The sequence below is a fragment of the Lynx rufus genome, unplaced genomic scaffold (genome assembly GCF_022079265.1).
Source record: "Lynx rufus isolate CCGP_SWC_20201006 ecotype Redwood Valley unplaced genomic scaffold, mLynRuf1.p SCAF_8, whole genome shotgun sequence".
Classification (NCBI taxonomy): Eukaryota; Metazoa; Chordata; class Mammalia; order Carnivora; family Felidae; genus Lynx; species Lynx rufus.
The window spans coordinates 41,782,676-41,805,695 of record NW_025814896.1 but is presented as its reverse complement, the minus strand read 5'-3'; the positions used below and the strand labels follow the sequence as shown (position 1 = coordinate 41,805,695).

Sequence of the window (23,020 nt, the reverse complement as noted above, 5' to 3'; positions counted from 1 at the left end):
AGAGATGACACATGCGGTCGCCTTGCCACCCACTTCTGCGGTGATCATGGCTGGCCTTAATTTTTCATCATCCTTGTCTTCATCCTCTTTCCATGTTGATAGACAAGGGGAGATTTAGATGGTTCATATATGAAGTAGGAAGCTTGAGCTGTTTCAATCCCTGTACTTAACCTGGCTAATTTAGAAATCCCTCTACGTGTCACTGTAAGCTTAGGTTACAGATACATTGAAAAGGCACCATATTCTCCGTGCAGTTAAAAAAAGAAAGCATAGTATTGTGTGACTAATTCAAATAATCTGATTCAGATGAACCTCCAAGAAACCACCAGCACAGACTGTGTGGAGCCACAATTGCGGCAGGCTTTGTTCACCATTTTGGTTGCCCTGGGCCAAACCTGGCACTCTTACCTGATTGGAAAAGCAAAATAATCTTAAGAACGTCTTTCAGCAAACTACCAGTCCGGCACATAGTAGTAGCTCAATAAATGTTTATCTCTGCAGTGAGAGTTCTCCTACTTCTACCCCAGTTATTGCCAAAGGCTCATTCCCTTAGAAGGCTTAAAATTCTGGAGGGTACAGAGGCATTCATATAACCAATACCAGTTCTATAAGTTAATTAGTACAACTTTAATTATATAACTGATACCCTGTGATATGTGCTCTGGTTAAGCATTGAGTACACACTAAGAAATCACGGAGGAGGGAATGATTTTTCCAGGGACAGAAGAGGAGGAAGGAAGCTGCCAAGGGAGGGACTGTGGTTTGTTTGGGTGCGGCCCTGGAGGCTGAACAGAAGCTCTCTAGTCATAGAATGGAACTATGAGAGGCCATTAAAAAGACCCTGCAAAAGACCAATGAATACATCATAGTTCTGTGTTGAGTGTGAGATTCTGTGTGAAATGTGAGATTTCTGATCCACCGGGAGCTGAGGGTAGAAAGGTAGCATTCGGTCAGCTTGGAAAAGTCCCTGAATGCCATACTAAGGGCCCTTGGCGTTGAGAGAGGGTGGGAGGCCAGTCAGCCGCCATATTTTGATCCTGGACCAGCAATACTACAAGTAGTTTATGGCATGGGTGCTTACCCTGAATCCCCTGAAAGGTTTGTTAAGACACGGGTTTTGGGGCGCCTGGGTGGCTCAGCCGGGTAAGTGTCCGACTTCAGCTCAGGTCATAATCTCACAATTTGTCGGTTTGAGCCCCGCGTCGGGCTCTGTGCTGACAGTTCGGAGCCTGGAGCCTGCTTCCGATTCTGTGTCTCCCTCTCTCTCTGCTCCTCCCCCATTCATGCTCAGTCTCTCTCTGTCTCTCAAAAATAAATTAAAACAAAACAAAACGAAACATGGGTTGCCAGGCCCCACCTCAGAGTTCCTAATTAAATAAGTGTGGGTACAATGTCCGAGCTTGCATTTCTAACAAGTTGCCCAGTGAGGCCGGTGCTGCTGGTCAGACATCACACTTTGAGAACCAGTGATTTAGACTATAGACTGAAACCTCGAGGGTTGAGGTCATTCAGATCTGTATGTGGGTTTGTTGACTTGAGTTTATTAAAATATCAAGTAAGATAGGCAATAAAATAAATCATTACCCAGAATGTGCCAATAATGATCTTCATTGTTCAACACTTTGGAGAAATTGTATATACGGTGTTAATGGTTCCACAGAGTCCCCTTCCTTTTTATTAATAGTGGGACTCTTGGAGTCACCAGCATAGCACAGTGAAAACGGGGATGCCTCTGACACCTGTACAGACCTTATCAGGCCCAGTTCAAAGGAGTACATGTATAAAGCTGTGGACAGGCCTCTGCACATTGGGCCATCTTTCTCTGTCCCCTCCCAGCTCTGCACACCACCATGTTAGCATCCCACATCCCACTGTGAGCTCTGGGGGCTGATATCAAGAAAGTGGAAGGAAGTACATTGGATACCTTTCTGGGGATTCTCTCAAGGACTCCGTCCTCTCCTTGTTGACTTGTTATCTGGTGCCCAATGCTCTCGATTCTGCTGCCCAGGAAATTACTTAGCCATGTCACCTCCTCCCCAGGATTTGGTGTGTGTGTGTCTTGTTAGAGACATTGGTATCCCTTATAGAAGCACTCTTCTGGGTCCACTGTGGGAAAGGGGAATGAACCCCCAGACGGTGAGGTAGATTTCATTAGAGATTTCAAAAGGTGGTCCCACATTAATGAGCTGAGAAAACAAGGTAGAAAAACCATAGGCCAAAGCCCCACAAGCGAAGTGCCCACTTTACCGTATCTTTATCCTCATTTTTCCTTGAGGGCATCTCTTCCACCCAGAGAGATGAAAGAAGTATTGCTGTCTCATTGTCACCAAGAGCCTGAGCATATGTAAGACAAGTCCACCTTGGAGCTCCCTCTTCCTGCTCTTCATTTAGGATGCCTGTGACATGCCAAGTACTCTTCTAAGGTGTGGTGAAAACCAGCGAAAAATGCCACCTCTCCTGGAGCTTACATTCCAGTGGAGAAGGTAGACAGAAAACAAGATACCGTGGTGGGTAGTGAGTAGTGCCTAGTATAACAATAAGTTGGAGAAGAGGAGCAAGTAGTGTGGAGATGGGAAAGGGGGTGCAGTTTTAGATAGTATATCCTGAGAAGATATAAATGAGAAGGTGACTTTTGAGCAAAGACCTAAAGGAAGTGAAGGAGCTAGTCATGTGGCAAGAGTATTCCAGAAAGAGGAAAAATCTCATGAAAAGTCCCCAAGGACATACCTTCTGTGTCGCACATTTGAAATGTTCCAGATAGGCGAGGAAACCAGAATGAGCAAGGGAGTGTGTGGTTGGAAATGATGCTGGGAAGGAGACAAATCCTAGCGATCCTTGTAGGTCAGTTGAAGAACTTGAATTTACACCCTGAGTGATATGGGGCAGCTTGGAAGGATGTCCACTTCAGGCAAAGAAATGGCCCCGTCTGACTTCATTTTTGACAAGATCGCTTTGGCCGCTGTGTGAGAAGGGAAAGTTGGGGTTAGGGGAGAGCAGAAGCAAGGAGATCCACTAGGAGGCTCTTAAAAATAACCCACAGAAGAGAGGGTGGTGGCTTAGACTGAGATGTGAGCGGTGGTCATGTTGAGCACTGGGCAGAGTCTCATTACATTTAGGAGTTAGGTGGAAAGGATTTGCTGACTGAATGGATATGAGCTGTGAGAGAAAGAGGAACATCAAGGATGATGCCAGAGGTTTGGGATTGAACAGGTACAAGAGTGGCATTGTCATCTACTGAGATGGGGACGCGGGAAGGTGAGTGAGTTTGGTAAGTTCAGCCATGTTAAGTCTGAGATGCAATTAGACATCCAAATAGGCAGTAGGATATACGAGTCTGGTTTCGGGGGACAGATATGAGCACCCAGGGAATCATCAGCATATACATGTAAGCTATGAGATGGGGATGAGATCATTAAAGGAGTGAGTGCAGGTAGAAAATAAAACATGTTCAAGGACAAAGCCCTGGGACATATTGATGTTTAGAGGTCAGAGAGATAAGAAATCTCAGCAAAGAAAACTAAGGTAAGGGAGTGTAGCCATCTGGAAGCCAAATGAAAAAGGTGTTGCAAGGAGGACCTGTCAGATACATCAAATCCTGCTGATACATGGAGTATAATCAAGACCAAGAATTAACCAGTGGATTGGAAATATGGAAGTTGTTGATGACCTTGGTAAGAGTAGCTTGAGTGGAATGCTGTGTAGATTGGAGTGGATTCAAGGAATAATGGTAAGAAAGAAATCAAGATACCAAGAATAAACTCTCAAGGAGATTTGTTATGATGGGAAGAATAGAAATGGAGTGGTAATTAGAAAGGAAAGGGAGGCCAAGGTGGGAGTTTAAGATGACGGACATAAGAGCTCGTATAGATGCCGATGGGAGTAATCTAGTACAGGATGGGAATGTGTTGGTACAGGATAGAGAAGAGAAAATTGTGTATTGCAGTATCCTTCAGCAGGCAAAAGAGGATGGAATCCAGTGTTTAAGAAGAGGGCTTGACCTTAACAGGAGCACTGATCCGTATCTCATGCCTGATAACAGGGGAAAACATGAGGTACAGGGTAGATGGTGGCAATGAGGAGACTCGCTTGAGGGTGCCTGTGGAAATGTTCTTTGGATTTCTTTCATTTTCTCAATGCAGTTGGAATTAAGGTTATCCACTGAGGACCAGGAGAGAAGTGATGGAGGCTTGAGGAGAAAGATGGGGTAGACTTTTAGAAAACTTACCTAGGAGAAGAGTGGATGGAACTGGAAAATGAGGTATGACTGGTGGGAGGCCTCCAGGCTGACTGAAAAGTGTGGACTGTGACTTTTAGATGAGACCAGTCAGTCCACTCGGTGGCGTTTTTTACTTCAGCCACATTCTACTAGGCAGATGCAGGACCATGTTGCATTTCACCAGGGCTATGGTTTAGTTCTTAGTCCAGGGAATTTCAAGAGCAGGATGAAGAGGTTTGAGGTGGAATGCAAGGGAATGGTGGTCATGATTGCCCATGGTTTCCAGGTTGAGTGAGGAAGGAACCAGGCAGAGGTCGAGGACCAGGTCACGGTGTCGAAGGATCATCTGTGTGTGAATGGAATGGACAAGATTCATGACAGCAGTTCCATAGTGTTGGCATGGATGACAGTGAGCAGAGCCCAAGACCTTCAGGGAGTTGGAGAAGTGACTAAGGTGCATCGGCCCCTGCAGGAAAGATGGAGCGCAGGATCGGAAGGCATGAGCTTCACAGAGGAGGGATTTCAGAATGGACAGAGGAATGATGGTTTGAAAGTTGGGTAGGAGAACAACAGTGCCTTCCTACATCCCAGCAGAAAATAGCCCCTACTTGAGAGGACTGCAGGCCAAGTGATTCTTCAGGGGAGAGCCAGTTTCCAGTTAGAGTGAGGATGAAGGGGATGTTTCTGGACGAGGCTAAGGATCTAGGGTGTTGCTGGTGACTGGTTAGGAGTTCAACAGAGAGCCAGGGAGCAGTAGAGACTGAGGGATGAGGGAGTTCTAGGCTTCTTTGATGACTTCCTATGGAATTCAAAGTCCCAACCCAGCAAGGTCTCACCTGTGAGCATCCAGCGTCTTCCTGCTCCCAGGCCCTGAGTGTGGCCCCGTTAACGTTCTGGGTTCTCTTGACAAGTAGACAGCATCATGGCCCCTCCTGTTACAGTTCTCTCTTGGATACCTGGTTTGCATCCAGCCAGAGCAGTGTATTGCTGTGTTCTCACCCTAAGGAAGTCCTCACACCCATGCTGATTGTGGTGGCCTCCCTCACAGTGCTTCAGTGTGGTCTATTGAAGAGGAGAGATCAGAGAGAAAGCTCCCCCTCCCCCAGCTTAGCCACAGGGAGCAGTGTGGTGACTTGCGTACCAGCCTTAAAAACTTACAGCTGCAGAACTGTACTGTTTTTATTTAATTTAATGCCTTTTATTTTTTTGTAAATATACTTACCTTTTTTATTTCCTTAGAGAAATAACTTTTTAGGGGGAACTCATAAGAAGAAACCTGCCACAATTTTAAAAAAAATCATTGAAAATAATGAATACATAAGGCTATATTTCATTCTTTCTCATTGCCACATAGTATTCCATTGTGTATGTAAACCACAATTTCTTTATCCATTCGTCAGTTGATGGACATTTAGGCTCTTTCCATAATTTGGTTATTGTTCAAAGTGCTGCCACAAACATTGGGGTACAAGTGCCCCTAGGTATATGGCCTTTTGTAGCAACGTGGATGGAACTGGAGAGTGTTATGTTAAGTGAAATAAGTCATACAGAGAAAGTCAGATACCATATGTTTTCACTCTTAAGTGGATCCTGAGAAGCTTAACAGAAGACCATGGGGGAGGGGAAGAAAAAAAAGAAAAGAGAAGGGGGGGAGCCAAAACATAAGAGACTCTTAAAAACTGAGAACAAACTGAGGGTTGGTGGGGGGTAGGAGGAGGGGAAAGTGGGTGATGGGGGAGGGCACCTGTTGGGATGAGCACTGGGTGTTGTATGGAAACCAATTTGACAATAAATTTCATATTAAAAAAAGAAAAAAGAAAATAATGAATACAGAACCAGAATGCTGAACATTTTTTTTAAAAAGTAAAAGTACGGGGCGCCTGGGTGGCGCAGTCGGTTAAGCGTCCGACTTCAGCCAGGTCACGATCTCGCGGTCCGGGAGTTCGAGCCCCGCGTCAGGCTCTGGGCTGATGGCTCAGAGCCTGGAGCCTGTTTCCCTCTGTGTCTCCCTCTCTCTCTCTGCCCCTCCCCCGTTCATGCTCTGTCTCTCTCTGTCCCAAAAATAAATAAATGTTGAAAAAAAAAATTAAAAAAAAAAAAAAAAAAAAAAGTAAAAGTACATGCTCCTGTAACCTAAAATCATCTCACTTGCCACTTTGGGAAATGAGCGAACCAAATGGCTGAGACTCAAGACTCACTCCTCCCAAAGCTACCGCATGGGTATTCTCCCCACTATTGCTTCTCCCTACCTACTGATCCCCTGTGGTTTATATGTGGGAGAGTCAGGTTGAATGACAGTGCTCGAGAAGGGCATTGCTGTAATGTGCAAGATAAGATTTCCCATAAAGGGATAAGACCCATGCGAGGGCCCTGCGGTGGGAAAGAGTATGTGCTTTCAGGGAGTATGCAGGAGTGAAGACACCTAAGGGGGGGGGCAGGCTTGAAATGAGGCTGCTGCAGGCAGTGGGTTAAAAATTTTAAATTTGGCTCTTTAAAATTAAAAATGTGGGCTCTTTTCTATGGCAGTATGAAATTACCACAGGGTCTTTAGGGGGGCGGAGTGTGTGGAATAAAGCTGCCCTTGCAGTTGTGCAGAGAAGGGATTGGAGGGGGCAAATGTGGATGCAGACAGCTGGGGGAGGCCCTGGCAAAGGCCATCTGAGACCCGCTGGCCCAGAGCGAGATGGTGATGATGGTGGAGGATGGAAGGATAGAACTCTAAGAAATGTTTACAAAGCAAAAAGAGCAAGACCTAGTACTCATTGGACCTTGGTCACATTGGTGGGGAGGAGGGGATCAGGTGTGGCTTCAGCATCTGTCTGACAGGGCTTGCTGGATGGTGGCAAAATACACCAGATAAGAACTAGAGACTAGAGAGAGCATGTGGAGTTTGGTTTTAGACAACATGACCTTGAAGTTCCTATGGCGTGACATCTAAAGAATGATGTCTCCAACTCGGGTGCATGGGTCTAGAGCTAGGAAGAAAAGTGGGAACTGTAATAGGAATTTGAGACTTGTTAGCCTGTGATTGTCCAGGCTGGTGGTGTCTACCAGCCTCCCCTTGTCACCGTGATCTTGATTATGTGAGCTGATGTGCCTCAGGACCTTTGCATGTGTACCAGTTAGCACATTCAACAGGAACTATAAGTTCAACTACCAGTTAAAGATTGGACTGAGAATCCCTCCTCTAAAATAAAGCCAACTATGTTGTATGTTTTTATGCTAATAATTGAGTTACAGATTTTTTTTTTCTCATCTTTCTTTGTCCTCTTTCTCCTTCTACCTTCTCTTCCTCCTTTTCCTCCTCCCTTTACTTCTTGGCTTCTCCTTCTCTCATTTTTTCCCATCCTATCCACTATGGTGGCATGTGGGAGCCTGCACTGACATTTTGTATGGGCACAGTGCCATAACAGAAAGGTCACCCTATGGGATTTACTTTCTACCACCCAAGTGCAGAGTAAAGGGACACTTTTTATAAGCCATTAAGAGGCGACTGTCTTTCATTTTACATAGGCACATGCTGCTTATAAACAGATTTAGGAACCAGAGATGCATCCTTAAGTAGAGAACACTTATTATTTATAAGTCTTATTTATGCAGCTAGATTAATGTTTTCAGTTCTGGAGAAATTTCACATGCTAATCACTTTTTGTTAATTTTAAAATTATTTTTTTTTAATTCTAGTCATCTTTTCCCCTCTAATTAATGCTGATTTATTTTGATTTTCCTGGTAATAGATTACTGTCCTAGATGAGACATGGACCGTATTCAGGCGCTACAGTCGCTTTCGAGAAATGCATAAAACATTGAAGTTAAAGTATGCAGAGGTAAGTTATGAAATAATTATCTCCAATTAAGAACATTTATTTTATAAAGTAAATGAGCTGATTGCATTATCATGCTCCCCTCCCTTTAGGTATTAGCTTGTAAGTGTCACCGAGTTTTGTTGCAATTACGCATCTGTCAAAGGTAGCTTTTTAACTTTTGTTCTTTGTTTCATTTCTGTTCTACACAATTTAAACATTTTCTGAACACAGGATTTTGAAAGTGATAGTAAAGTGACAGTAAATGAATTCTACCCTTTTAATACATTTTACCAATTTTAAACAAATATTTTAATAAACTTACAACTTCTTAATGGTAAGATCTACTAAATGAAACAGTAATAAATCCCTCAATATAGATTTGCCCTTTTTTTCTCTTAAAAAAGATATATCAATGCTAAGACTTCCACTTCATGAGAAATTAGGTCTTTAAGGTTAATTTGCCATCAAACATGGTTGGGAGGTAGATAGTCAATATGGAATTCTCTAGAAGCAAGGGGGTATTTCATACATCTGATCAGATATCCAGAGTGTATTGATACATTATTAATCTTTTCCTCTTTGGGCAAAGACTAGTTTTTAAAATCCTTCTTTTTTTTTTTTTTTTTTTTGTAGTATTTTTATTTATTTTTGAGACAGAGAGAGAGCATGAGCAGGGGAGGGGCAGAGAGAGGAGACACAGAATCTGAAGCAGGCTCCAGGCTGTGAGCTGTCAGCACAGAGCCTGACGCGGGGCTCAAACTCATGGACCGTGAGATCGTGACCTGAGCTGAAGTGGGTCGCTTAACTGACTGAGCCACCCAGGCGCCCCTAAAATCCTTCTTAACAAAGAAAAGTATTCTTAAAGTTAATGTGTATCTTCCAAGTGAGCGAGTGAGTGAGGGAGTGTTTTTACTTGAACTAAAGGAAGCCTTGTATCTGCACAACTCTTTGGGAATTTTGGTTTGAACTGACTGCAAATCAGTCAGTAGTCATTGTCTAATATCTGCTCTCACTAAGTATTGCTTTTCGACACTATTTTTATAGTTTCTTATGACAGCCTAGAAAAGAATTTAGTCAGACATTTTTCCCTCACATCAACCTTTCCATGGCTCTTACTCTTTCCTATCTGATATAAATATAAAGAGAAATTCCTTTTTATAAATAAAAGCTTCCTTGAGTACTGGGAATTGAGGTATCCGAAATTCTCTTGTTAAGCTCTTAGGTAGCAATGAATTAAAAGCTGAAGAAGTGGCGAATTTGGATTTTAGTTCAGTGTTCCTCAAGAGGCTTCAGTTCCAGAAGTAACTGCATCAAAGTCAAGTTATTGAGTTTGTTTCTGCAATTACTCTTCATGTCCCAAGTTAATATTGACAATAAAAATTGGAAGTATCATGTACATATTACCGTATAGAGTGACTTGTTTTTAAATTGAGCTTTGCAGCTCATTACCTGCTTAATTATAAGTTACTCCACCAGTGCTTTAATAATGTGCAGGTTTTCCCCAATGCTACAAATGTATGTATATCATATCAATTATAATACGTGTGTATCATGCATTGCAGGATTTATTTCATATCTGTTCTTTCAGTGCCATTAGTTCAGCGCCATTGTATGTAGGCAGATTTAATACATTCTAGTAATAGAGTGGTGGACAAGAACAAAAATGTCTTCTCTTAAGTATCCTGAATTCATATGGGGACACACTGACAATAAACAAGGAAAATATAATAACTAACACTTAACGTACACGCACACTATGTGACAGTTACCATCTTAAGTGAGCTGCATGCCTTCTAGGAAAAATATCCATAAAATGTAATGGGCAGAAGATGTTGGGCATTTTAGTATAAAGGTTGTTTCAGGGTTGGGCACTCAGATGCCGAGTCCTGATCAGTGTTTTTAAAGAAAATTTCAAAGCAAACAGAAGCAGTCTTTAAAAACATAATGGAAGAGGGGCGCCTGGGTGGCGCAGTCGGTTAAGCGTCCGACTTCAGCCAGGTCACGATCTCGCGGTCTGTAAGTTCGAGCCCCGCGTCAGGCTCTGAGCTGATGGCTCAGAGCCTGGAGCCTGTTTCTGATTCTGTGTCTCCCTCTCTCTCTGCCCCTCCCCCGTTCATGCTCTGTCTCTCTCTGTCCCAAAAATAAATAAACGTTGAAAAAAAAATTAAAAAAAAAAAAACAAAACATAATGGAAGAAAACACCCCTGAGGTTAAACATGATGTAAGTATGTAAGTGGAAGAGATTGCCTGGTAGCCGGCAACATTAACGAACACAGATTATCACCTATGTGATAATCCTTTTCAAAGGCAGAAAGAGTGTACGTACCTGCTGAAAAAAGTTAAGTGAGCTTCGAATGAGGAAAATCAGGCTGGTCTCCTTCATCCAGTCAGTCACAAGTCTGTATTGAACCACCCCACACTGAATACCATTGTCGGCAAGACAGCCACATCCCCTCCTCTCAGGAAGCAGAGAGAATGAACAGTAAACAAACAAACCAACAAATAAGATAGTTTTAGATAATGTTAAGTGCCATGAAGAGAATAAAACAAGGTAGTGTGATCGTGTGGCATGAGAGCTAGGCAGGCCTGGGGAAATCTTAATGTTGAAAAGGAGCCAGGCATGAAAATCTGGGGTAGACACATCTGAAGTAAAGGGAACAGCAAATGCAAAGGCCCTGGGGTGGGACCACGCCTGTTGGCCAAGCATGTTCCAAGAATAAAGAGTCCTGTGAAAAGTGGCAAGTGTGGTAGAGATGAGGACAGGGAGGTAGGGACAGGAAGTAGGGACTGTATCATGTATCACTTGATCACAAGTATTGTGGGAAACCACTGAATGATATTGAAGAATGTCTGGATGTGGAAACTAAGCTGGAATTTCCATTCTATCCATGTATGGCTTCCCATACAAACCCTTTTCCTGAAGGCAGGCTCACGATCTAACTGATAACCAAGATTGGAAATTGCTTTTCCTTGTTTTGAGTTCAACTTGGTGACTTTGCCTTCTTCTGAGGGCAAAAAATGTAAAGAACTTACACATGTATGAATGTGTTTGAAAGAGAGGAGGTAATGTGAGTAGTGATTTGAAACCATGTGGTGAGATCCTAAAATAAACACCGCCTGTAGAAAGGGAGGTTGTAATTACAAAGCCTGAGGGGGCGCCATTGAGCTTTACAGTAGCCACACTGACTGGTTTCCTCACCATTGACTGAGTGCTTCCCATGTCCTGGGTCTTGTGTTATGCTTTTGCCATTCAGGACCCTGTGGTCGGAGCCAGAGACTTGCCTCCTGTCACACACCTGGTGGGCAGAAGCCAGTCTGGAAGCGCAGGCAATTGGGCTCCATTTACTATCTCTAAACAAACAACAGTATAAAAATAGAAATGGGGGGAAAACATTATCTGTAAAAAGGCAGCAGCATGTCATTGTAGCTCTAGATAAATCTTATTTCAGTGAAAGGAGAACGACATTGCCCAGTTAACATTTTCAAGATGAAGCTTAAATGTCAAGTTGAATATCAGCTGTATTTTCTTCCATAAAGTTGATTTTTCTTTTGCGCAGCCTACCTTCACATACTCTTACGTGCTAAGTGTTTGTGGAGACTTGAGATCAATAATGTTCATTAGGTATTCAACAGTTATGATTGCTCTTATCCTTGTGCATATTGTTGACGTCTCTGTATATAACGTTAATCTTACTGAAGTAATCATCTATCTCCAATGGTCTACTTGGCCTGTCGGCATCCTAGAAATCATTTGACTTGTTAAAGACGTAACTTCTTCAGGAAGGCTCAAAGGTTCACATAGAAGGATGCTGAAAATTTCCTCTCACAGATAACTGTTTCATAGCCAAGTGGGAACATATTTTATTTACCTCACTCCTTCACCAAATTGGGGTCATTATTTCGATAGAAGTATGAAACTCCTCTTGTTCTTTTAGTTACAAGGATAACAAGATGGTCGATTATTTTTTTTTTTTTGTAATGATACATACTAAATTTACCAAGTTATACAAGGTTTCAAATTTTTAATCAAGCTGAAAAATATATTGAAAAAATACCCTTGAATTCAAAAATACATAGGCTTTGTAATTACTTGCCAAGATGGAGAATCTTTGCTCACCTTGAAACTTTAGTTTGGGTTGTAGCTTATAATCTTTTGGAACTTTGAATTATATCCTGTTCATTCACATTTTCTTCTGGCATTTTAGCCCTGTTTTTCCTGGGGGATATACCTCTACAGGAGTTTGATACAGGAGTTCTTTTTATGGCTATTTTCTTTTTTCTTTCAGTATTTTTTTTTTCAGATAATAAGTTACATGTGTATGGTAAAAGATTGAAGTCATTCAAAGAGGTATACATAGAGTGTGAAAGTTTCTCTTAATCTGGCCCTCAGAAGCAATCATTTGCAGTGCCCTCAGGAGTTCTTGGGTCCAGCTAAACATTCGTACTTACAGGACTTGCATAGGCCATACCTAGCGTTGATTGACCTGAGGAAGGTATAAGACAAATATCACTACTTCCAGCAGAGTACCTACAAGAGACCTGCTGAGCTATAAAAGAAACCTCACTCAGAGAAGCCTGAATCTACGACTTCACACCAGATAGCTATCACTTCCCTAGTCTATACAAACAGTTTATCAGCTTATCAAGTGATTGATCATTTTGCCAGGAGCAGTGGTGTCTACTAACAAAGTTGGCGTACCACCTTATCAGATTCGCAGATACCTCTTCGTGGACATAGGGGTAGTTTCCAGATTTTTGCTGCTGTGACTGCTTCTTTGTGGACATTCTTAAAGGTAGCTGCATGACTTCCGATTCACACATGCATGCTTCCCTTGTGAAGAAATTGGGTAATTGCTCAACTGTTTTTTAAGACTTAATTTATGAAGAACCAAGATTAGGAAAAGAACACACAAAACTTGGGTTGACTGAGAGCCCCGAGCCTTACCCCCAAGTAGTGGCAAGGTTTTAAGAATTCCTTAACCATCATTCAGCTACGTCTTCTAATTTCCCTGTTTACTCCCATGTATTTGCCTAATTATTTACTGTGTACTATAATGTCTCCATAAGGAGAGGGATGTCAACTGGAGACCCCTCAGGGATACTTTATATACACTTGGGTGGTGACCCGATTAAAACAGGAAGAGGTCATTGATTATTAGCTATAATGTGTGTCTGTGAAGAAAATAGAAGGACTTTAGGGGGATTACAAGCAAAACAAACCTGTGAATTGAAAGGACAAAGCCACTGGGTCCCATGAAACTCAGGCATGGGGACTGAGGGCAGGGACAAAGTAGACACCGAAGAAAAATTGAGTCCATTGTTTTTGTATCGTGACAAATTTCAGAAAAAGAAAACAAAGTTCTTTGTTCTGTGGAACACTAAAGAAGAACGGATTGGCTGCAGGTGGTGTTGGATCATATGTGAACATTACGTTCCTTCCATTTTCAGATTCACTGTGTGAGGGTTGAGCCCTCACTCGAGGTGCTGCATTGTTCAAGGTTTTTAAAATTGTTGTTTTATTTTTGTTTATTCATTTCCCTTCATCTTAGTTTCTTCTGGATTCTAAATAGGTTTCCCTTTTGTCTTGAATTAATTGTCCTCTTGATATACTGACATGTATTGTACAGGATAATAGCTCCTTCTAGCTTTCTTTCTCTGCTCCCCTTCATTGACCTTGTATGGAATCTTAATCAAATTAAACCCTGTGTTTTCAGATTCCACATCTGTAAAATGATAATGCCACAGCTAGTTTGTAAAAGACTGTGAAAGCCTCAGATAAAATATTTTATTGAAAGCGACTATGAAGTAATATGCAGCATCTGCTAGAGAGCATGTCTTTGAAATTTTATCATGCAAATCATTTCTGCAGTGCTCTTTATCTGTATGAAAAATTTTGTACTCCATTAAAGTCAGTAGTATAATCCCTTTAAGCATCAGTCAAGTTATATGCTCAAACACAAATGTTCTCTTTTTGCCACGGAGGAGGTAGAGTTACCGTTAAGATCTCGTGTCCATGAAGTTTACCTATGGATCCACGTCATTGAGAGTGGACAATGATCTGATCAAAGCACAGTTTATCATGAAGCTGGGAAGAGAGACTATTTTAAGACCATGTTCTCTCTCAACCATCAGAATGAAGAGTGACAACATGGCGCCTGTGCCCCCTACATTCTGGATGAGTGGTCTAGGGGGCTCTGAATGTATTGTATAAAGTAGGAGGACATGGGGCTGGAAGATGAGAGGGTCAGTGAGAGCTGCTCATTCTAGGAGGTTCGGAGATGCCACACTCTGATTTTAGAGGTCTTTAATTTTAATACATTTAACAAGTGCTAGAACCTAGTGGGCACCATACTTCTCAGGAGAGCCATCTCACAGTGAGAGAAGTTAGGCATTGGAATCCATCATCAAGGGTCCTTTTATAATCTGGGCCAAGAGTCATTCGGAAGCAGGTTTGTGTTGGTCTTCCTGGAGGCAAAATGATGAACCATGAAAATGGGCTATGTTCTGTATTGAAAGGTACCATCAAAATAAATGCTACGGGAACTTTTAATGCCCGTGTGTGGTGACAGCATACGTGGCATGGAACATGACGTGTGAATGTCTACATCATAACTGAGTTATCACAGTGAGTCATTCGAGTCCCCAAGTGTCAAACAGGACCTCAGCCTCCATCAACCACATCCCCAAGGGGGCTCCCTTCTCCCTACAGAGCTGGGGTGGGGGGAAATGTTTTCACAGCTTTTGAATAGAACATGAAAGATTGCTGTATGGAGCAACTCTTCTGTCTCAAGTCTAACGGTCTCTGGGTGCCCAGTAAATAACAGTGGGAGGGGAAAAAAGGAGGTGGTTTAATTCATATATGGACTTTCAGTTTGTGCTGATAGAACCATTTCTCACATTCTGTATTTTCCAAGTAATTTCCCCAAAGCAGTACCAAAAATAAAAGGGGGTGGGGGTGGACAGGGAAGAAAAGAAACTGGCTCTTGGCCTTGGATTTGATTTGGACAGCTTTTTGCCATCCATCACTGAAATGCATTGTCAACAGTTTTATAACCAGCTTTCCAAATTTAATATAAAAATTGCAAATCCACTCACCACCCAAATTATAATGCTACCAACCATAGCCATAGGGAGCATTCAGTAAGCCTTAGATAAATTCACCTGTACCAAGAGCTCAGCCCCCTTGGATTTTTAAATAGCAAACAGCTATGTAGGCAAAAATAGAACGCTTCCTGTCAGCTTCCTGACCTAGTATGTTATGAGAGACCAAGGTACCTCACTGTATGGTTTGCAACACACTGTTCCCTCCACCCAAGACATAAAACAGTATTTTAATTACTTCTTTCAAGTGTATGGGGAGCTGGGGGCAAAAGACTTCAGAATTTTCTGAGAAGCTTTTCGCCAAACTAGGAAATTATGATTCAGTAAATCTGATGTAGGGCCTGAGAGTGGGTAGTTGGGGCCCCAGTTCTCCAAATAGTGCTCTCTGGACCACTGGTTAGTATGCTGCCTGTCATCTCTTTCACAGCCACCTTGGGAGCATTGGTTGATTTTTCATTATTATAGGTCACCAGTTCTAAAAGGTAATTTCCAGGGACCAATCATCTTGTCAAAATTAAGGATAGGCTATGTTAAGCCTAGGCAGTGGGGGCATGTTGATTGTTTCTTTGACCACCAAAGACTGTGAAGCATAGAGTATCAGGCTTTCCTCTGCAACCGGCAAGGAGACTTTTATAGCAACGGGTTGGACCCATTTGCACGTTATGAAATGTAAGTACACCAAGGAGTCTTAAAGGTTTGGGCACTCCCAAACCTCATGGGGACTCATGAGGACTCATGGGGTGCCTGAGTGGCTCAGTCAGTTGAGCATCAGACTCTTGATTTCTGCTCAGGTCATGACCCCAGGGTTGTGCGATCGAGCCCTGCTTTGGGGGCTCTGTGCTGAGCATGGAGCCTGCTTAGGTCTCTCTCTCTCTCTCTCTCTCTCTCTCTCTCTCTCTCTCTCTCTCCTCCCACTTGGCCCCTTCGCCGCTCATGCTGTCTGTCTCTTGGAAGGAAGGAAGGAAGGAAGGAAGGAAGGAAGGAAAGAGGAAGGAAGGAAGGAAGGAAGGAAGGAAGGAAGGAAGGACGGACACTTAAATGCTCAATTTTGTTGAAAGTCACATCAAGACTTGGGGTATAGGCAAAGTTCATGTCTCTTCATTCCTAGTCCTCTTTCTGTGTTTTGAATCTTCCTCTCCATGACCTTGGTCATTCATGAAAGGGGAATTTTCAGAGTGCCCCAGATGAGACCAAAGAGAAGAACATCTCTCCTCTGCAAAAATCTGTTAGTTGAATATCGTGACAAAGACAGGTTCTTGCCATGTCTCAGTCCCTGAAAGAGACAAGTAACATCATAATAAGAGATAGAAAATGCAAGCATCTGAGTTAGTCCAACTGTGTAATTATTCTTAAATATGCAACATTAAACTCTCACATATCTGAAACATTTCTCACTTTCAAAATTGTTGCAGCATATACGAATGTCCTCAAATCTATCTTCACTGGCCCCTGCCTGAATAAGATTGATACTGGCTTTGGGAGGCTTTGTGTGATTGCATTTTAAAAAGTTATCATCTTTATACAGAATATGACCAAGTCTGTGCAGTCTTAACTATGTTCCCAGCGATGGTTTTGTACATAGGATGACTCCAAGTTTTAGCACTTCAGTGACAACAGGACAGCAGCTCTGTCTGTGATATGTCCTCATTGTAATTGCTGGCTATACCATGTGGACCACCAGCAAAGAGTCCTGCCTTGTGCATTCATTCAGCAGATATTTGAGGAGAGTCTAATATGTGCCTGGCTGTGGGCAAGATAGCGGGTATTCATCAATATTGTGTGGTGTGCTTATTATGAGAGGTCTGTTGTCATTGCTCCTTTAATAATCCACCAGATTGTTCTGAAGAGTTGCTCTTTCATGCCTCTAGTGAAACTTGGAGGAGAGTTCCTTTTTTGTTTGTGAGTATATTTCTCAGTGACAGCTGTTCTTATAAGACCTTGGAAATTGCTATTAATTTTGAGTAGCCAGAAATGCTCCCACTTAGTCAGCTGTGAGAATTATAGCAGCCCTTGGATGAGTTTTCATTATTTGCATTTCTCAAAAGCTGGAGTGGCTAAAATTCACAGCCACAAACCTGCAGGGTGTGGATGTTTCAAATGCTGTCAGTCATCATGTAGGTATGTCTACTTACAAAAGTCAGGTTATAGCTGATTTGACCAATTAGAGTGCCAGGTAGAATTTCCCCCCTTAATCTTTAAAAATCAGGTACTAGTTAGGTAGCCAAGTGTTATGGGAGTAAGGGAAAAAAAAAAAAAAAAAAAAGGAAAGAGCTTTGTAAATGAGGAATGAAAATAAAGTACACTTTTATTAGGTGGTAACAGAAGTCAAATGTTTTTCTTTCATCAGTAAGTATTCCACACTTTATTAGTTGTTTTCGGTTTTCTTTCAGTGATTTATAATCCAGTTTTAGCAGCTTAATTGTTATGAAATCATAAAAGATAAACAAGGCTTTTTATCACTCATTTAAATTTCTGTATAAGGGCTGCCATTATTTATATTCAAAGAAATAATGATCCCATTTATCAAAATCTATGCTGTTGCCTCCAAGACCACCTGGGCTTAATATAGGGTCTGGCTCACCCGAAAAGTGAACTTGGCCAAGAGAGAAAGGCTTATAATAAAATCAAATGTTACCATTGCATTTAATTTATCTTCGTGATGGCAGCAGACTGGCCGACCTATCTTATTATAATCTAATAAACATTGGAGTCAGCATTTGGGCATGATGGCTCTTTGAAGATAATTGAGCTGTGTGAGTTCACTGGGAGTCAGAAAGGGAAAAACCAACTCTGAGATCATTAAGATCATTAAGAAATATTACAAAGCAACAGAGAATGCGGACACTATCGCTGATACATATGCACATACGTACATAGCTCACCAACTTCATGGATGAATGGATTCTCCATGCTTTCATTTTCCCAAAACTGAAATTCACAGGCAATTCCATAAAATGGCTGCTGGTTATAAGCAATTATTAATTGTCTTATCTGATGCTGTTGATAGTTCTTCATACAGATCTGTTGTTCAGCCTGCAAATTAGAGGCTTGTGGGTTCAAACATTCAAAATGAAATTAACAACTCGGGGTTTTAGACTCTACAGTCACTGAAGAAGGGAAAGACAAATTTCATTGGAAGTCAGTAGGCCTCAAAATTACTGATTTCATTTTTCTAATGGCTTTTATTTCAATCTTTTTGTCTTTAGAATATGTTTTATTTACTGAATTGCAGAACAAGCTTGTCATTATGTTTCTCTCAGGCCAAAGAAATGTGCTGTTTTAGCCTCATTTGTTTGTTTCCTGTGTTTTAGTCTGCATAATCACATTTCATAATTATACAAAGTAGGCCATAAGGGCTGTTAAGTTTTCTTCCAGTGTTCTCCAGGCCTACCATGTCTTCCACAAATATCCAATTTATTTGATCTCCGTCATCATTTTTAACTTAAACGTACAATTTTCCCATAAGAGCTCAAATATCTTTGCATCATTTCCCACTCCTGCTGCAAAGATAATGGTTGTAGCAGGAAAAGATACCATTTTAAGGAATTTCTCATGAATACTGCATTCCCGTTTGTATCTGTCCTTTTTCTATTCTACAACCTCTTGAAAAGTACCGTGCTTCATGATTATAAATCCGGCCCTATTTTCCTTCTACATACCTTGGCCTTTCTTCAAATAAGAATGCTGTGAGGATTTTGCAGGAAGTCAGGACATTCCTCAGAGGCAATGTAGCCAAGTATCTCCATGGTATCCAAATGCTACTCCTTCTTACTCAGCATACAGAGATTTTCATCATCAGTACTTGAGTTACAGAATTTCAGAGCTGAACAGAAACTTAAAACATCTTAGGTCAACTCCTTCATTTTAATAGGTGATAAAACTAGGTTTTTTTACATCGCTCGAGAATATACCAGCAGCTCCGTGCTGAACTGAGACTTCAAAATCTGATTGCCCCAAATCCCAGGTTATTAAAAGAAAAAGACATATGGCGCTAATTTAACTGTTCCATTAAATCTGTAAAGAGAATAATTACTTTTTATTGTTTCTATAAAGATGATGCATGCTCATTTATAAAAATTTCACGTAATACAGAGAGAAAACAACAGATTGCCCCAAATCATTCTCTAAATATAATTAATGTTACTATTTAATGAACATTATCTTACATACTTAAATGAATAGGCACAGATAAAAGGATGGATATATAGATTGATAAAAAACTAAAATGAGAAAAAGAATGAAATAATTTTATAACATTAGGGTCATTCTAAATATCGTATCTTTAATTGCAAACAGTAAGTTTAATTTTACTTGAATTTGTCAGAATTGAAAGAAAATGAAATTGAAGAAATTACTGAACTTCAAATTAAATGTTGCTCCACAAGAAGTTTTAAGTTCTCTAAAATATATAGGACTTTAAGAAAAAAGATTATAAACAAACATTAGAATTTAGTTGCTAGTTTTCAAATGTGTTTCTAGTTTACAAATGACCAGTTGTGTTTCCCTTTTATGAATGATCAACTGACTCTTCTAACAAAGTTAAGATCAGTACACTTATGTTTACTCCCATCTCCCAAATCTTAAGTCATTTTGTATTATCTTTTTACACTTCAAGATATATAGCATTCACATTCTTTTATACCTAAATTCATATAATTATATATTATTAAACATTGTACATAGACTTATATAATTATATATTATTAAATGTTGTGATTTTAAAAAATTTTTAACATTTATTCACTTTTGAGCGACAGAGCATGAGTGAGTGGGGCGGGGGCAGAGAAAGACGGAGACACAGAATCTGAAGCTGTCAGCACAGAGCCCGACACGGGGCTTGAACTCACAAACCGTGAGATCATGACCTGAGCTGAAGTTGGATGCCCAACTGACTGAGCCACCCAGGCGCCCCTAAATATTGTGATTTTAAATAGAGGGGACATTTACTTTACCATAATTTCTTCATTCCTGAGATCTTTATATTGTGCTATCTCTTGGTTATTTTTTGATCATCCAGTACATTTTTGAAAAGATGCAGCTTGATGTGTTTTACCAGAGTTCTTGTGTGCTTGAGAATGTCTCTCTGTGGCCTGTGCACTTGAAAGACACTTTGGTTAGGCATAAACTCTTCGGGTCATGTTGACTTTTCCCTTAGCACATTTCATTTTGCATTGTCCCTTACTCTCTATACTACATGCTAATCTGTGTTTTCATTGTGTTCATTCTAGGTTTGTTTCTTCTACTGGGGCTTTCATTCTAATAAGTGTTTTTTGCTTTTTCCCCATTCTTTGTGGAGTGCTTCTGGCCCACTTTTTTTTTTTTTCTTTTTCTCTTTTTTTTAGTAGGTTGTGGGTAGGGAGAGGTAGATAGTGAGGGTGTGGTGGTACTGATTTTTCAATCAACTTTTTTTCTTTTTGGCTTGTCAGTTTTTGCTGAAAGCTGGACATGGTGTATTGGATGAAAGGAATTGAGGTAGATAGGCCTTCGGTGTGAGGTTTTATGTTCATTGGCTAGAATCCAGGCTGTGCTTGCCGTTTGCTGTAGCTGTGGTATCAGAGGCTACCGTTTTCCCAGGTGCCCTTGTTTTGGTCTTCCTGGTCTTTGGGTTTGGCTAAAGACTTCTTCAGTAGAGCCTGGGGCTTGTAGCTCTTTCCCCTGTAATCAGGAGGTCTCTTGATGTGGTGGTGAGGTGTGGTCAGAGGGAAAGGGAAAAGCCTGCATTGGCCTTTGATCAGGTGTCCTCTTTTAGTGAGCCTGCTGTGGGGCATTTTACTTTCCCCAGGTTTGGTTATCCCAAAGCGCTTAGATTCTGGTACAAGTTTCCCTTGAGGGCAGGCCATGTTAAGGACAACAGAGAACTTTGGGTGTATTTCAGAATGATTACTTTTTCTCTCCTGCTGCAAAGTAGCAGATTTTTCTCCCATCTCAGGATGAGAACCTGGCTGGACTCCTGGGGGTAAAACTAACAGAAGTGTGCAGACCCCACACGTACCCAGAGTTTTTAACTCAAATACTAGTCTGTACTGAGCCTCCAGTAATTCACCAGTTACAGTTTATTTATTTTTTAAAGTTTATTTATTGAGAGAGAGAGAGAGAGAGAATGAACAAACGGGGGAGGGCAGAGAGAGAGGGAGAGAGAGAATCTCAAGCAGGCTCTGCACTATCAGCTCAGAGGCCTGTGTGGGGCTTGATCTCATGAACCGTGAGATCATGACCAGAGCCCAAATCGAGAGTTGGAGGCTTAACCCACTGAGACAGCCAGTGCCCCTCACCAATTACAGTTTAAATTGTTGCTGCCTCTCCTGGATCCAGCTACAGGCTTCTGCACCCAATAGGATATGGTTCTCAGTCTCTTCCTGCTTGTCTCTCTAGTTTGGGGACATTAGTTTGCCCCATGACCTCAGCTCTCTGATGGATCTATGAAGAGCTGTTGATTTTTAGTCTTTTCAGCTTTTTTCTTGTTGTGAGGGCAAGGGTGATGGCTTCCAAGCTTCTCAACGTGTCAGATCACAAGCCAGAAGTCCTATTTGAATCGTTTTAGATTTATAGCCTCCCCTGTTATTAACAACTTACACTACTATAGTACATGTGCCACAACTAGTGAACTAATATTGATCCATTATTATTGTTTACATTTTTGAGATTTTCTTAGTTTTTACCTAATATCCCATTTCTGTTCCAGGATCCCATCCAGGAATCTGTCTTACATTTTATTGTGACACTTTTTTATACTTACCTAATTTTGATGACCTTGACAGTATTGAGGAATGCTGGTCAGGTATTTTACAGAATGTTCCCTGTTGGGATTTGTGTGATGCTTTTCTTGTGATTAGAGCTGTGGGTTTGGGGAGGAGAGAACCACAGAGGTAAAAGTGCCATTATGATCATGTCAGATGAAAGAGACAAACACTGTCCGTGGGGCTTATCACTGTTGATACTGATCTCGATCACCTGGCTGAGGTTTCTCCCAGTTTCTCCCCTGGAATGTTACATGGCTTCCCCCTTTTCTACACTTACTCTTTGGAAGGAAGTCCCTGTGCACAGCACACATTTTAGTCATGGAGAGGTATGTTCCACGTCCTTCAGGGTGAGATAGCCACAAGTTATTTGGAAATCTTGTGCGTGGAGGGCTTGTCTTTCCTTTCCCGTGTCTGTCTTTATTCAGTTGTTTGTTTGTCCGGTCATATTTCGGCTATAAGCCAATACGAGTTTTTTTGTTTTGTTTTTTTAAATTTTGTTTTCAGATTATTTCATCTTTGGCCTTTAGGAGCTCTTTCAGTTAATGCTTGTGCTCCTTTGTAACACTCCATCTTTGTGCTTTGAAGTTTCTGGGCACTTCCTTTCGGGCACTATGAGATGCTTCAGGCTTAGCTTACATCTTCCCTGTCCCAGTCCTTGAGTCAGCCATTTCTCTCAGAGCTGGCTCACTTTTCCACCCCTCTCCCCTCGCGGTCTCTTCCTTCAACCTGTGTACTTCTTCAGCTCTTCTTTTGAGATGATTTTTGTGGTTTCTGCAAGACCATGAGTAACTTCTTTCCTTTTTTTTTTTTTTTTTTTTAAAGTTCTTTCTTTTAAGAGAGAGAAAGACAGCATTTGCAAGTGGGGTAGGGGGAAGGGCAAAGAGAGAGGGAGAGAGAGAATCCCAAGCAGGCTCTGCACTGTCAGCATGGAGCCCGACATGGGGCTCGATCTCACAACCATGCGGTCATGTCCCAAGCCAAAGTCAAGAGTCAGATGGGCGCCCAGCTGACTGAGCCCCCCAGGTGGCCCGTGAGTGACTCCGTGTCTGAACCCCTCTGGCTGTCTCTGGCCCGTTCTTCATGTGGTGGTTCTTTATCTGCCTTTGCTTACATGTCCCTCATCCTCCTTCTCACCCCTACTCATTTAGTTATCGTAC

At 41.5% G+C, this 23,020-nt stretch overlaps 1 protein-coding gene across 6 annotated transcripts in view; it reads left to right on the top strand.

The window, feature by feature from the left end:
- Positions 1-23,020, top strand: part of KIF16B (kinesin family member 16B) — a 289,874-nt gene that overhangs the window by 226,752 nt on the left and 40,102 nt on the right. For all 6 annotated transcript variants that reach the window (XM_047067541.1, XM_047067539.1, XM_047067538.1 and 3 more), the window contains one exon: positions 7,954-8,043. In XM_047067541.1, coding sequence (XP_046923497.1) covers positions 7,954-8,043 — 90 coding nt within the window. The remainder of the gene's footprint in view (positions 1-7,953; positions 8,044-23,020) is intronic.